We start from the raw sequence: 16,148 nt of genomic DNA, 5'->3' as shown, positions 1-16,148 counted from the left end.
TGCAAGCAATGGTAGCAATGCAACATAGCAATAAATGTCAACACACTTGAATGATATATGCACAAATAAAAATACTAAAATTTTAAGCATTTAGTCTGTTCTAAACATACCATATGTACATTTACTTATCAATTTAGTCTTTATAGCGTCTTATAAAGCCATCCAGTGAAAGAAAAATGTCCACTGTTGTCCTTAGAATAAATATGAAATTCCAGCACAATTAAACTTCAGTAGCAGTTAACAAGTTCTTCTGCTAATTGCACTAACTTAAAGGTGCTTCCTTGTTTAGCCTTTACTTGCTCACTGGCTGCTTCAGTCATTTAACTGTGATCACTCCCAATGTTATACTTCCCTTAGAAAACATGTGGCATCTCTTGATGGCTGTCTTCTGCATGCAGCTTTATCATCTCAAGGCCTTCACTGATGCAGTGAAGTGTTCTACTATGCCGCCCTTAGTCACAATGAGAAGGCTGAGGTTCTTATCTCACAGATGTTTAATGCACATATCAGGTTCCAACTAAGACAGTTACATCAACACCGTAGAACTAAATAAAAATAAATAAGAAAGACAAATCATCAGACATACAGTCAATTACATCAAAAAACACATGACTGGAAACTCATAATTAGACACAAATACACCTACATACCACTTTTGCCTGCTTGTGAACTAAGAGAGGGGTGTGTATCTTGAATTTTCTTAATCAGATGGCTTATGATTCTGAAAGATAACTTTATGACTTCTGATGACAAGACCATTCAATCCTTTATGTAAGTGATTTGTAACAATGCATTATGGGAATAAAATACATTGACAATTATGCTCACAAGCGCCATCTAATGGACACAGAAAACTTTGTGGCTGCACACACAGTTTACTTACATGCATGCAAATGGCAAAATCGGCAGCATCTTTTCTATGGCTGCAGCGGGGGTGAAGGAAGAAGGAACCAGTGTCGGAAAGATAAGTAAAAAGTTTGCATTTCACCGGGGGTTTCCACTGGTTCTTCCCACCTGGAAAGACATGAACAAAGACTAGTTTTTTCTCCAGCACATTAATATCTGACAAATGGAATCAACAACAAGTGCCCTTTACAAACAAAAAAAAAAGCGCCAGTTCACGAAAGCAAACATTACTACTCAATTACACTGGAAGTCAGAACTAATAGTTTAAATGGCTGTTATACCTTTATGACCATTTTAATGATTAATGCCATGTTTTAGAGGTCACAATTTTAATGGCGGTACGATCGCACAATATATGCAACCAGTGAACCGGATTACACCGTTGCCTCTCAAACGTAGCTGCCCAGGTATAATATTCGGTTACTGGCTGTAGGTGTTACCTTGGAAGCCCCAGACAAACGTTCCTTGGTTAAGATTTCCTGGTAGATGAGTAAAAATATTTGACCAGTTGTCCAGATCAATAAATATAATGTGTGTCATTGTCCGCAGGAAGTCCAAATCAGGCAAGTCGTTCTCTTTTTCGCCAACACCCGGGAAAAAATAAATATATATTTATCACTAACGTGGATATACACATATATCAACAATAGCACACAGACTTATATCTTCCTCTAGAACAGTGGGTCTCAACCTTCCTAATGCCGCGACCCTTTAATACAGTTCCTCATATTGTGGTGACCCCCAACCATAAAATTATGTAATTACATATTGTGAAATGTGTTTTCCGATGGTCTTAGGCGACCCCTGTGAAAGGGTCGTTAGACCCCCAAAGGGGTCGCGACCCACAGGTTGAGAACTCTGTCAGGGCAACAGAGTGGGTAATACAGATTTTTAACACAGAAAAGATGCTAGCGTGTTATTTGTTCAAGCCACATGCTTTGTTTTCCACAATTCTATATTGAAAGGCTTTAAATAATTTCACTGAAGATATATATTTATATACAGGTCTGGATTTCCTGAAAGAGCAGACAAGGGCTTTGGACTGCATAACCCTGATGAGGACCTAGGTGATCACTGCATCAGTGCCAATGTTACCAGAAACGTGCACTAGAAGTACCCCTAATGAGGATGATAGAGGTACGGAAGAGCACAATTTTTCTAAATTTTCCTCAATGGGACTTTGGTGTTAAATCCACAATAAAATGCCAGATTGGAAATCCTGAAATGTCAGCAAATTTGTTACAGCAATAGAAACTGAAAGAAACCCAGTAGTAAACCAATTGGTTTTATGTGCCCTAAATAGCTCTTTTTCCCCAAATATCTTATGCCTTATCTAGTCAATCTGTATTATAATACCTGTATCCATTCTTTGCACCTGTGCACATTTCTTCTCAGGTGAAGCGGTCTCAGACCCTCTGCTGCTTTTCCTTCTCTGCCGGGGATGGGCCACCTTGTGTGAGTTTGGTTTCACACATGCACCACTGGCTGTGAATTGAAAGACATTGTGCGGATTCTCTAAATTCCCATGACAGCTTTGAATTTTGGGTTTCCGAAGGAAACAGTGCTTGTCGTGATAGTGGCTTTGAGCACTCTTCGTGTCGGCGAATGACTTGGTACATGAGCTGCACTTCACAACAAAATCCTTGTCAGTAAGAGGACTGTCTATCTTGCAATTATGTTCTTTAAAGTCTTGAAGCGATTGGCCTGTTACTGCACAGATACAGCAGCTGTACCAGAGATGGCCTTTCTTCAACAAGCCTTCCAAGCAACGACCGTTCTCTACTTTTCTGACCTTTTTGTTCGCGTAGGAATCCAGACATCCACAAGTCAACCGATCTCCATTCTGAACTGGGTTTTGTACTGGATATTCTGGAACTTTGGCAGGAGCATGGATTTCATCTGGAACAAATGCATAGTCTGAGCTGTGGAAGCCCTCATAGTGGTTATGAAAGTCCACCTCCTTATCAAAATAGAGATCCTCACATAGGCCACAAAAATATCTAATTTTTATGTTGCCATCATGTTGCTGCTGACTGTGTCGATACAGGGTCTCAATTTTGTGGAAGTGCTTTTTGCATGTGTCACAGCTATATTTGTGAAACTGATGGATGTTCAAAGATTTGCAGTGCTGTTTAACAGTCTTTTCAGAGTCAAACATCTCCTCACAAATGTGGCACTGCCATTTCCCTGAACATGGCCAGCGGGACGTCGATGCTGTAGCTCGTGATATGGGTGGACTCTGTGTGGTCGTAGATGTGGATGGAAGGGACTGCTCCTCGGCGTCTTGCTCAAAATAGTAGGAATGCCCTCCATGGTAGTCAGTCACATGCAACATCATGTCCTTGAGCCCTGGAACCTGAGTGTTGCAGGCTTTACACCAGTAACGGAAGTTATTCAAGTGTGCCCCTCCATGGAATCGGCTCATGTGAAGATGAATAATTGACAAATCCCCAGCAAGCTTGCCGCAGACCATGCATTTGTGGCAAATTGTGTTTTCCTCCATGATGTGCTTTTCTACTTCCGGTTCAGTGGCAAACTTTTTTAAGCATTCACAGAACCACGCGGTCACAGTCATCACAGAACTTTCACCGCTCTCTTTTTTCCCACGGTATCCATTGAGGGTCATGTTTTTCGTGTCTCTTGAGCGCTTCATTAAAGGCGTACTTGGTCTATCACTTTTTAAGGTTCTTTTGAGCAGTGGTTTCAATCTAGCATTTGATGCAGATAAGCAAAAGTCAGCCACAGTTCTCACTCCTTCGTTGAGATAACAAAACGCCAGAATTGATTCTTCCATGTTAGTGATGATTTTCCCTCTGTGTTTAGTCTTTTCGAAGTGTTTTGTTACATGTGCATCACTGTTTAAGACTTGCCTACAAACAGCACATAAAGCTTTAACTCGAAACACCGCTGCAACTTCAGCGATGCTCATTTCTGATAGCGAAGCCGGCCCTGCATTGCGACACCGTGTCCTATTTTTAATACAGAGAAAGGAGGGAATGGGTCATATTAATATTCAATTGGTCACCTTGTTCTCAGACCCTTACACAATGTATTTATAAGTTTAAAAAAAGTATTAGAAATATCCCTGAATAGCCTGAATATAAGATGACCCTAAAGCAAAAAAAGTTTAACCAGTAAATGTTTATTCATGTAAACTATTTTTTTTTAAATAAAAGCTATGATTGAGAAAAAAAAATTTGTTTTTATTTCCTTGTATTTTCCAACCTGTCCCCCAGCTACGCACATCTGCCCCCAGGCTTGCCACTCCAATATGGCACTGTGGCCCATGATATACCTTTTAACTCTCTATATGCCACTGTGCCACATGGTATGCCTTTTGACCCCCTATGTGCCACTCTGCCTCCAGAAATGCCTTATACCCCTATATCCCATTCTGGCATTTAGAGGGTTAAAATGCATATTATGGGGCAGAGTGGCATATAGGGAGGTATAAGGCATTTCGGGAGGCAGAGTGCTCAACTAAATGCCCCCTTAATGCCACTCTGATCTCTGACAGTCGGGGAAGGTCTACGCGACGGACGCAGACAACCCCCGCTGCTAGCCACACCTCCTTCCGGCTGCAGAGGTCGTTGTCTACGCGGATCACATAGACGTCAACCCGCTGCCCCGGCAATACAGCAGGAAATTGGAAGCACCGGTAACTGTGTGTGTGGGGGGGTGTTAAATGGGGGGGAAGGGACAGGAGGATTCAGGTCCCCTGCAGCAGTTCGGGGGATCTGGATTTAGTCTCATAATCAGACCTCTATTTGAGGTCTGATTAGAAGACGACCCCGATTAGAAGACGAGAGCAAATACGGTAATTAGAGCGTTGCTACATTCAGAAGGGAATCCTTTAGATGCCGCATGCGGGGTCTGTAACTAGCTGGCTGCACATTGTTAGGTCAGTCAGTACGTCAACGTGCATGCTGCAGTCTGACAGAGCCATCACACAACGATCAAGGGGGTCTCTGGAGGATCCCCCTGTTATAGAGGGAAACTCCACAGTGGAACCCTCTGCTGTACAGGGGATCTCCCCGATTGCTTTGCAGGAGAACCCAAAAAGGTGACATCACATAATAGAAATGCCGGGCTTCATAAAAGATTCCAATGTGGATCTCTGATAGAGTGCAGTGTAAACGTATATGTACTAACACACTGTATGAAGTTTGAAGATACACAAGTGATGCACAACTAGTAATATTTTCTCTAGAACATATTTGTTATATTCAAGGTATTGTTTTTGCCTATTGGCTCTAGCTGTCATTGTAGTTTGTCATTGAAAGACACACAACTGTAGCAAAGAACTTATTTACATATTTTTATGCAAATTGGACTGAGAATTAACAGGAATTAAGGGGAATTAATCTATGCAACTCTGTAGGTTTCTACTCTACTATTTTGAGTATCAAAAACCTCCTTAGCGCACATTGCTTTTTACCCTACCTCCAATATAAATATCCAGCATATAAGGAAAACAAAACAAATACACTAGTGTAGTGTTAAGACACATGCGGTTTAATTGTACACTAAATTTTATTTCTTCAATGGCATGGAGTTCCCAAGCTTCAGATATAGGGCTTTGGTAGGCTTACAAGTGCTGTTTGTGCTTTAAATTAAGTATTGTGGACATGTGCTGCAGATATGGTTGAATATAAAGCTTCAACCATATTTTATTTATCATGTCATTTGTGAAATCTGTCATGCTTCCAGAGAATACATACACTCTACATGTAGGTAGGTAAGCTTTGGTCTCGTTCATATTTATTTTTTTCTGCCAGGAGAGCCTGCCATGTGACAAAAATTGATGAGTTGTTCAATAGCAAGAGAATGAGCATCTTTAAAGGGTGTGCTTATGTCAGGGGAAAGGATGCAATAAAGATCTTTTACAGTTTTATTTGTGAAACGTCTAAGGGGAACAGCACCTTTAATAGGATTACTTCCAGATTATGCAAATATATATTCTGGCGCTTTCGCACCAGAAAAACGTGGAGCGCTAATTTTTTTTTTAATATATAACTCACCCTTTATAAGTAGTCGCTGGGTGGTAACATGCAATGAAAGAAAAAAACAGAAATACAAAAAATAATAGTGCAGTATGTCTGTATATATATATATATATATATATATACATATATATACACACACACACCGTATTGGCTCGGATATAGGCCGCCCCCGTATATAGGCCGCACCCTAAAAGTTTGGTGTTTTTTTTTTTTTAAAAAAAGTTTTTTTTAATAGACATGCTGCCACTCTGTCGCCCCCCCCCCACCCCCCGGGATATGCTGCCACAGTCCCCCCCCCCCCAACTCAGCGGATGTGCCGGCACCGGAAGTTGTATACGTGTATTGCGTAGATGTCCCCCATCGGCCCCGCGAGACAGTCGAGAATCTGCTCTGGTAAGTCTTGGGAGCAGGGGTAAAACGCATCATGCGGCTCCGAAGTGCTGGCAGGGGAGGCTGTCTGAGTGTATCAGAGAGTAGGATGCAGGTCCCCTGCACCACTCTGGGGGATCTGTATCCAAACCCCGCTGCCTGCCCGGGCACTAAACCGCGAATATAGGCCACACCCCCACTTTAAAGACTTAAAGTGGGGGGGAAAAGTGCGGCCTATATATATATATCCTACAGAGTGAGTACTCACAATTTAAAATCCCAGGATGCAGTTAAATCACATTTATTTTGTAAACTTATGTTAAAATCAATCCAACAAAGTATACAAAGAATAAAATAGTGTGTACTTTAAAAGTCCTGCCAGTCCTCCAAATACGCGTTTCTGGCTTTATAATCTGGGATTTCCAAACACAAGCCACAACTCAGAGCCAGGTAATTTTTTGGCTCGGAGCAAAGGAGAAAGAAGAGAGACGTTTAGGTGAAGTGCTACCTTAAGGGCACAGTCGTGTGTTTTTCAGGAGCGCTTTAAAGGCTCCGTTTAAATTGTGAGTACGCACTCTGTAGAAGATAGAGATTATATATCTATTTCTATATACAGACATATTGCACTATTTTTTGTATTTCTGTTTTTTTTCATTACATTTTACCATCCAGCAACTACTTATAAAGGGTGAGTTATATATTAAAAAAAATTTAGCTCTCCACACTTTTCAGGTGCGAAAGCGCCAGAATATACATTTGCACTTTGTGGAATAGGGGGTCATTCCACGTGTGTTTTTTGAGCTGCTATCTTCTAAACCTTGCACTACCATCACTACTGTTTACGTCCAGATCATGTTTACCGTCAGACCTTTCTGTCATTGTAAGGACCAAGAAAAAACCAAAAATCTCACGTGTAGTGGACAATAATAATAATAATAATACTTCCCTCAAGACTGCAGCTTCCAAAATACACCCTTCCTCAAAGTGTGAGAACAACCAAACAGCACAAAATGGAGCGCATGTACATGAGGGAAAAACAAAAATAAAACACAATGGTGCAATATGTAAAAAACAAAGTATAAAATGTGAATACAAGTACCACTCACAAGTGGACTGCAAATGGTGCGTTCATCAAAAATCCAATGTTCAAATCTTCAGTGCTGTCTGCTGGGAGTCCGTAAGTCCTTTTATGCTCACGAGAGCATTTCCGGGTATGTCATCACGTCGTATCGCGTAGACGGACGTGTGGGCTCCACAGATGATGCCCACACGTCCGTCTACGCGATACGACGTGATGACATACCCGGAAATGCTCTCGTGAGCATAAAAGGACTTACGGACTCCCAGCAGACAGCACTGAAGATTTGAACATTGGATTTTTGATGAACGCACCATTTGCAGTCCACTTGTGAGTGGTACTTGTATTCACATTTTATACTTTGTTTTTTACATATTGCACCATTGTGTTTTATTTTTGTTTTTCCCTCATGTACATGCTCTTTCTGTCATTGTATTTTCATCATAGTATTGACAAATTACGTGAAGGTTCACATATAGAGTCTTTAGTCTTGCTTCTGAAGTGCCTAATGCGTTACTTTACATCTGGTTTTATGCTGGCCCATTAACTACATTTTTTCCTGGGCTAATATGGCTATATTCATTTTCTTTTGAAGTTTCACATACAAACAGGCAGTAAAATCACCACGGTCTGTGACACTAACCTGAAATGAGCAGTAAGGTCCATGTGAGAGCGCAGTTCACCGCGACAAGAAGTACAACATACCCGATATGGGACATCTTTACAAAGAGCAAGTAAAACTTTCTTAGCATAGGATGGTAAGGGAATGGGGTACGTGGTAGTCTTTTCACCTGTGCAAAAATAAATAAAAAAAAGTGTGTATATATAGATAGATAGATAGATAGATAGATAGATAGATAGATAGATAGATAGATAGATAGCAGTGCTGATAAAGTGATATTCCCAAGAATATTGTCAAATCAGTAATCTTCAACATACCTACAAATTTGAAAGCTCTCCCCACATGATTCTGCAAAGCCATGTGTTGCAGACATTCATCTCTTAGGTTAAAAAGCAGAAAACATTTGGGACATGCAAAACATTGAATGGTTTGGGCCGGAAGGTTTTTTTCATGGCCATCAGCCAATTTTGCCTGAAAAACAAATGCAGACTAAAAAAGGACACAGTAACATTACAGAGATATCTTAAAACAATAAGAATCATGACCCTGGAGATAACTATTGCACTCTACAACACAAACGATGAACTCTGAATACATGATTGGTAGACATCAGTGACAAGAAGTTGGGACGCAATCAAATGAGGGCATATTTTTGCATTATGAAATCCAAAGAGCCCTAAAAATGCATTCACTCACCTTTTGACAGAGATGGTCTGTATATCCTTTCATAGATGGAAATCGCAGATAGCACAAAACACAGGCATAAGAAACTGCAGGAGCTCCGTGAAGGGTAATGGATGGATCACATGGTGAATGGTCAAACCTAAAAGTAACAATATCCACTGATATGCGATAGACTGAAGACACCAAGGCCACCTGTCAACAACTGATCTTTACCAAAGAGGACATTTGCAAAGCAAAACCTTGACTAACATTTCTATTTTACATATAGAAAATTATTTTGTAATATAGATCAGGCAGAGACAAGGTTCAACTGATCTACCTGTAGACTTATGCAAAGAAAAGTATTCAGCAAAAAGTGTACAGCCCAGTAGCCGATAAATCAATACAATCAGAGAATTATTAATTTCATGCATATTTCTGTCTCAAAGAAATACACATTTTGATATGCACATACCAACCCAACTCCATAACAATGCTCGAGCAGGCAAAGTTTTCTTTTCTCCACAGTTAAGTAGGAACGTAAGCCAAGGAAAGGCAGCGTTTATACATTGATATTGTAAAGGAGCGTGTAACAGAACTGCAGAGGCTGAAAACCACATTTACCTTTTCAGATGGCCTAGGAGTAGCTGACCATTGTCAAATTTTTTATTGCAATGCATTACCGGGCAGGTAATAGACCTGGTGTTTGCCGGTGCTCGCTCACTACATGCCAACACAGGTCTTCGGCTTGCGCTTACTGTACCTGGCCTGGGACCTGTATTAATAAAGAAAACAGTTTGAGACTAACATCCAATCACAGATCAGGAAACTGATAACATTTTTTCTTAATCTTTCAGAAATATTAAAAAAAGTAGTTAATTTTGTCTAGTTTACGTTAAGTTAATAATCACAATTGGGGTATTTTTTTCCAATTGGCTCTAGTGGTGTGCAATTCATCTATGCATAATCATACACTATAATGTCTTCCAAAAGAAAGCCCTGATTGTCCTGAAAAAAACCCCAATATATAAATTTGTGTGTGTTTACTGACAATGGGGGACATTACGGCTGAACAGACATAGTAAAAACATGACAGTTGCTGTTGTCCCGTAGTGTAAGGTAGTCTTGGGCCTAACATTATATGCTGGCACTCAGACTCAGTCAGCATGCTACGGCTGAGAGAACGCCTATGGAGGGGGCTTTCCTGGAGGTTGTGCTCGCCACTGCCGAAAGTACCAACCTTCTACGCGATGAAAACCCAACCTTCTTACAAGATGAAGAGGAAAAAAAAAAACTTCTCATGTGTCCACTAATCAGTTGCCAAAAAACGGCACCAACTTGTAATGAGTATCCTTTTCCTGACAGCAAACATTTAAAAGGAACTTTGCAGCTAATCACACCAGTGTCCCAAGCAGCCACACAAAGAATGCATAATAAAATACTAAAGTACTATTATGCATTATTTAGCTGGAAAAGAATAAAGCACACAGGGCACTGTTCCCTCTTGTGCAGAAAAGCCAACCACTTGCAGGAAAGCCCTCACATTGAAATCAATAAAACAGTGGACCTGGCTGGGGGTGAGCGTGGTACCCATGGGCATTGGCAAGCAGGAAAGGTGCATATAATGGCCGAGCCATTCCATTAATTTAATGGCGCTATTAGATTGTCAGTGTGACTTTAAAAAGGGGATTATTTTACATCAAGAAGCTTCTGGGTTAGCAGACTGCAGATTTACACTACATGCCATGGAGCATCAAACGCCACTAGTCCGAGAGGACGGCCCCAAACTAGAAAAACAAGAAATATTTCCCTGTTGTGGCTATTGCGTGCACACCAGGGTAAAAATGTTTAAACTGGGCATAAAATTCTCATTCCTTAGGGGCACTACAGACCATTAATTAATAATGCTAATAAAAAGTTTAATAAGCGTGTACAGAAAGCGTACCTGGTACTTTCAGCCACTGGTTGACACAGAGTCTCGCAGCATCTATCCCTGGATGATCCTTGATAAATTCTAGTTCTTGTAAACCATGAGCATGTTGGTGGTGTATTTTTTCCTAAATATAGGGAATACGTATGGCCATTAAAACAGCAATCGCAAGGAGAAAGAAAGTATGGGATTGTAATCAACTGTGTAAACAAATGTGGCATATGGCATTTAGCCAGTTCTTAAATGGTTCTATACATATACAGAAAGGCACAGTATAGAATTTAAAGCTCAGGAAGGAGGAGATGCATCTTTGGTAAGGCTTTTTAATCACAATATTAAAAACTGAAATCTTCATTGCTGCTGGATGGCTTCACATGCATAGAATTAAATGTTCTACAAATTAACACATTCACATTTTACACAGAAAGGAATGATCTCACTGCAACACAAAACATGTGACATGCACTGAAAGAGCACATGTAAGCAAAAACGTAGAAAGAGATTTAAAAGCTTTACGCAGTTTACTGCGGAGCACAAAAATATTCCGCATATATACACTTCGTTAAAACAGCCTGAAAAAAAAAAAAACAAAAAAAAACACACCCTTGCATGTACAAGTAGAATACATTTTTGCAGATGAAAATCTGTTGTAAAATTGCAGGTAAATGGTTTTTTTTCTAATTAAGGAATTGTTTTCTAATTGTGGGTGGATTCTAATTCCATTTCACATTATAGCAGAGTTTCTATTAGGTGCCCAAGGCCACTGTAATGCAGACATTGCACTGCAGAAGGTTGTTGGCTGGGAAATCTCAGTCGACACAAATGTTCCCAGTTAATTAAAAATCAGCTGGCCACATTGATCAACCAGCGTGGAATATAGGAAGATGTCAAACGTCAAGGAATATGACGGGCACTCCTCAATTCGTACATCTGAACTCACCTGGAATGCTTTGTTTCTCTCCTCCCGCTGTTGTTTCTCTATCTCTACGTGGCGTGCGAGACGGTCAAGAGTTGAAGAGACCCTGTCCTTCTGATGATCAATGTGGTCCTTTACTCTGGTCTGGAATAACATGCATTAAATACACTTAATGATTAAGCAGAGGACGAAAATTACAATTCTGAAGTAGAAGTTTTAGAGAGGAGGTGTGACCCCATAGTCAAGAAGAAGATTACAAGTCTGCTGGAAAACTGCACTTCCAGTTTATTGCCATATCATACTAAACTGACCTAATCTGTACCTGAAAAATTAAAGATCAAGGCCTGGCAGAAATAGTGCAATCACAAGAAATAGAGAATCACAATCGGGAGATAGCCTTAAAATGTTGTGATGGGAGTTTTTCTATGGCTCCTTAAGCATCGTGCAGCTGTTCTCTCTTTGATATTTCTATATTGTCAAGCGCATACAACACTTTCTTGGACCTCTGTCCATTTAGATGAGGATGAGCCGTCACTGGTTTGTTCTGAGAGTAATTGTTATTAATTTAAAGCTCTGCTGGAACGTGAGACAACATTGTCATGTCCGGCTGTTGTGTAGTGTATTCTTGATCACAAGCCTCCCCTGCATTGCTCCAGTAGCCCCAAAGCTAAATATATGATCTTTTGTCCTCTTCTGTACAATAAAGCGTTTCTGTTCTTTAAAAGCATGTTTCAGTGTTAAGGGATCTGAACAACTTTATTGACGTAAGGTATGTTCCATCAGCTTACACTTGGTGTTGAAAATGTGATCCTTAATTAGCCTATTTACCAAGTATGTTTGCAAAGTTTAGTTAATTTCTGTTAAGGAAAGAGAGTACTGGGAAGTCCCAGCATCTGCCAAGGTCGGTGTCTAGCTCCAGACTCTGGGAAATCAAGTGGTGGAATGCAATTGCAATGTTGAGGAACGGTAGCTTCATGACCCTGTACAAGCTGCTGTACATTTGGATTTATCACAGACCTCACCAATGGAGCCGACGTTCACTGCATACGTGGATTGCATATGGCAGACGCTCCAAAGGGTGAAAAAACAAAATGGATACACATCAACTTGAACTGTAGCCAGATCCAGACAAATGTGCCATTGTACAGAGTATTGTTGGAGATGAGCAAACCAAAAAACATATACAGGCTAATAAATTAGCTTCCTACCTTATCTACATACTGCATAAATGACAATGGAGGAAGAAAAAGGGTAGATATGATACAAAGGGAGAAGATAAGTGCCCACCCTATAGTTCCGTCCCAATCAAAACAAATGGCACAAATTGCAGATATGAAACCAGGGGATCAACATCCATACTTAAACATATAGAGAAAAGAGACTAGACCAAAACTATTGACCATTTAGTTAGATACTGGAAGGTTAGGAGGGTGACACACACACTTTTCAGGTACAATGCTGAATGCAAACAGGGAAAGGTCCAGCTTTCTTTTTCTTCAAGCCGAGACCCTATTCTCAGACCTACATTGACCCTTGCAAGATGTCCAATCCCACGACTGACTATTCATACAGAATCTGGGTATTCTATTCTCGGCACTGCTACAAATACTCGGGTTGAATTTCCTGTGGCAATTCACATCCAGACAACTGTCAAAATCCATGTAAAGATGGGTGGAGGAAAATGATGTGCAATGGGTGTTCCACATTCCCTATAACCTGCAAGCTGTGGGCCTTATAAAGCTTGTGAACAGTATGCCGAGAACACAAATACCCAAACTGACAGTAACACATCTTACAGGGGTGGGATCAGGCAGTCAAAGCCCTTAAGAGGACGATAGTGTCCCAAACAGCATCCACTTATTAGGCCCAGCAGTGGTAGTAAGGACTAGAAATGAAAAATATGGAGAGGACCGGGACCTAGAAATACTCATGGTCCTACCATGAGTTCTGGTACGCAGCCGCAAGATGGAATCGGAGTGTCCCTTTTTGCAAAAACATAAAAGACAAGTGTCCGAAGACCAGGCACACAATATATTGCTCCACTGCACAAGCTTTTAACTAGAACAACTGATGACATTGCAAAAGCTACTGAATATAGAGAGGAATAGAGCCATTGAAGGTGGACTTTTGCTGGATTGTATTAAGTTTCTTAATATTTAATGTTTTGGAAAACCAGATAAGGAAAAGTGTGTGTACTCACTGGAACATGGTAACTTGTCAACACCATATCATCATCATCACTACTGAGCAGATTTACGCATTCCAGAACCGGCCTCAAAGGGGCCTCCTATAAACGAAAGAAGAGTCTTTTTACAGACATTTCACTTTGTTATAAGAAGTATTAAAAAATACTAAATATGTTGCATAAATAAGAGAAATACACTTTGTTGACAGAAAGCTATGGAAACATAAGAATAAAACCAAATCATTTCAGAAATCAAATATTTAAATTATTTCAGGGATCAATAGAATTGAACATTTGCCCTCGGGATACATGAATTTATCCACTGCATATTAACGTCTGTCAGTCAGTGGGGTGGGCAGCCCATGCAGAGGCATTAGAGCACATTATGCAACTTCTCCCAAGATACAGATATATTTATGCACAAGTATTTTCCCTTAAAAAAAAAAATCATACATTTAATGCCAACAGAGCTCATAACATCAATGGAATATAAACAGCTTTTTGCATTACATACAATAACTCATTAAACACAAACATTTCCTAACGAACTTTGTTGTCCCCAAGCGTCTTACCAATATTCTGATGTGGATGGGTGCCACGCTAGTAAGTATTTTATGTATTCGGTAATGTCACTAGCAAAATAATGAGGTATACTTAAAAGGGACACAATACAGAATAGTAAGGTTGTGCACATAATGAAAGGCACCTTTTATGGTCAAAGAAGCTCAATAAGAGCAAAATGTGACTTAGAGACACAAGAGGGAGAAGTCACTGCATCCCCGAAACGGCGGCTTCCTATGCTGCTTGTTGGATAAACAGTATCTGTCCTGATGGCACCTGACCAGAGTATCCAAGCTTATATGTAATCAGTACTATTTAGTACATCTATCTATACACACACAAATATCTTTTGAGCCCGGATTTGTAAGGCTTATAAGAATGGGAGCGTGACACATGTAAGGTTTTTTTGGTGGATTTTTCCTCCTATTGCAAAAAATATTATACAATATTTTTCTCTTTCTTTTTGGCACTGGGCTTTTGACACTGTTTGAAATACGAACATCTTACAAGTACATCTCTCTTGAACCAATCTCTCTCGTGCTCCCTCATTTTTTTTGCACTTGTTTATGTGTTACACCTAAATGTATACACTGAGTTTTTTCTGCAATTTAAATAATTAAAGAGTAACAAAATATTCACAAATATTTTTCACTCGTAGCGTAGGCGTCCTCCTATACACTGAGGATTATGTTACATAAAAATGTAAGGGTCACCATTAACAGAAGGATAGATCTACATTCCGTGTTCACAGATCTTATAATGGGTTGCCCCATCCCATGTCAGAATTAGTGGCTTGCCAACCATAGCGTATGACAGCAGAGCCCTCCATAATGTAAATGGAATGAATGGGAAGATCACTGAGCAGCTCTCCTAGTTGGCCCACTCCAGAACACATCACTGCTCTTCTCACTGAATAAGCTATGTATTATAAAACGACAGTTCAGCTCTTTCTACAGATGAAGCTCATTGGTGTTCCTTCATAATATAAATTAAAACCAGAGCTGTGTCTTTAGGTTGAGATATCTCAAAACCAACTAAAAAAGGCCAAGCTGTCCCCACGTAATGCACTGGCAAATCAGTTACTATAACTCATCCAACAAAAACTCAAATCTCAATTAAGGAGCACACTGTAACACAAAAGGAGATGCAAGACGACAAGATATCCTTGTCCAGAAAAAAGTCAACAGTGCACAACCGAGAGCTGAACTGATGAAATATTAACGACCAAAAGCAACTGGAAACTTACACTGACAAACTCGACCTCGTCGTCAGTGCACTGACTACCTTCAGGATTTGTTGTGTCATCTTTACTGGGGACAGATAAATCCATTATCTATGAGAAACAGAGATGTTCATCAGTTAATACAGATACTATTGCTTAGCACGGTACAATCTAGAGGTTATAGAACTTCTTTAGGGTAATGGTGCAATGGTTTATTAGGATATAAAAAGTCAAATAGAAACATATAATTGATCTTTTTACTAGTGCATTAAAAGTGGATATCACCCCCAAACAAAAAAAGAGCATTTGCTAGCAATTAGAGGACTACAAGTGTGAGGAATATTCAATATTTGCAAATCATATGACATGACATCCAATTCTGGCTTCTTGCACTGTTCGTAGGCACGTAGGTATAAGTTCAGAGAGCTCTGTGCTGGAGAACCACACATCTGCTTTCCCTTGTGGGCTGGTAGAAGATACCTGGTAACTGAACACTTTCTATGGTATGTTAAGGCAACATCGTGTTTAATAATTTGTACCAAATGTGCTGAATAACTTTCTCCCAACCTTTACATTAAGCTACTCACAGTTGGTTTCACAATAGGCTTTCTCCTCCAGCATGCAGGTTTGAGCGTGTATTTATAGAGTACCTCTCACAATCCAGATGGAAAACCTAGGAAACCACAGATA

The 16,148-nt window shown here is 40.1% G+C and overlaps 1 protein-coding gene across 1 annotated transcript; it reads right to left on the bottom strand.

The window, feature by feature from the left end:
• Window positions 1–2,239: 2,239 nt before the first annotated feature.
• LOC149302362 (E3 SUMO-protein ligase ZNF451-like) lies at window positions 2,240–15,566 on the bottom strand. The gene is made up of 9 exons (XM_089482439.1): window positions 15,483–15,566; window positions 13,697–13,777; window positions 11,515–11,634; window positions 10,590–10,701; window positions 9,269–9,419; window positions 8,678–8,804; window positions 8,299–8,452; window positions 8,003–8,150; window positions 2,240–3,875 (listed from the first exon to the last, which is right to left on the bottom strand). The coding sequence occupies exons 1-9, from the start codon at window positions 15,564–15,566 to the stop codon at window positions 2,240–2,242; spliced, it is 2,613 nt and encodes an 870-aa protein (XP_089338565.1).
• Between the last annotated feature and the right edge of the window lie 582 nt (window positions 15,567–16,148).

The sequence above is a fragment of the Sceloporus occidentalis genome, unplaced genomic scaffold, assembly GCF_023333645.1.
Source record: "Sceloporus occidentalis isolate IW3139 unplaced genomic scaffold, rSceOcc1.0.p SCAF_19, whole genome shotgun sequence".
NCBI classification, from domain to species: domain Eukaryota; kingdom Metazoa; phylum Chordata; class Lepidosauria; order Squamata; family Phrynosomatidae; genus Sceloporus; species Sceloporus occidentalis.
The sequence above is the reverse complement of the archived record's forward strand: the minus strand, read 5'-3'. Positions and strand labels throughout refer to the sequence as shown.

Bases quoted from the DNA above. Each gene is read 5' to 3' on its own strand.
- LOC149302362 (XM_089482439.1), bottom strand. From the start codon at position 15,566: ATGGATTTATCTGTCCCCAGTAAAGATGACACAACAAATCCTGAAGGT. The intron at 8,805-9,268 runs GTAAATGTGGTT...TGTTACTTTTAG, and splicing joins CTCCTAGGCCATCTGAAAAG to GTTTGACCATTCACCATGTG. The intron at 8,453-8,677 runs GTGAGTGAATGC...TTTGTTTTTCAG, and splicing joins CAGACCATCTCTGTCAAAAG to GCAAAATTGGCTGATGGCCA.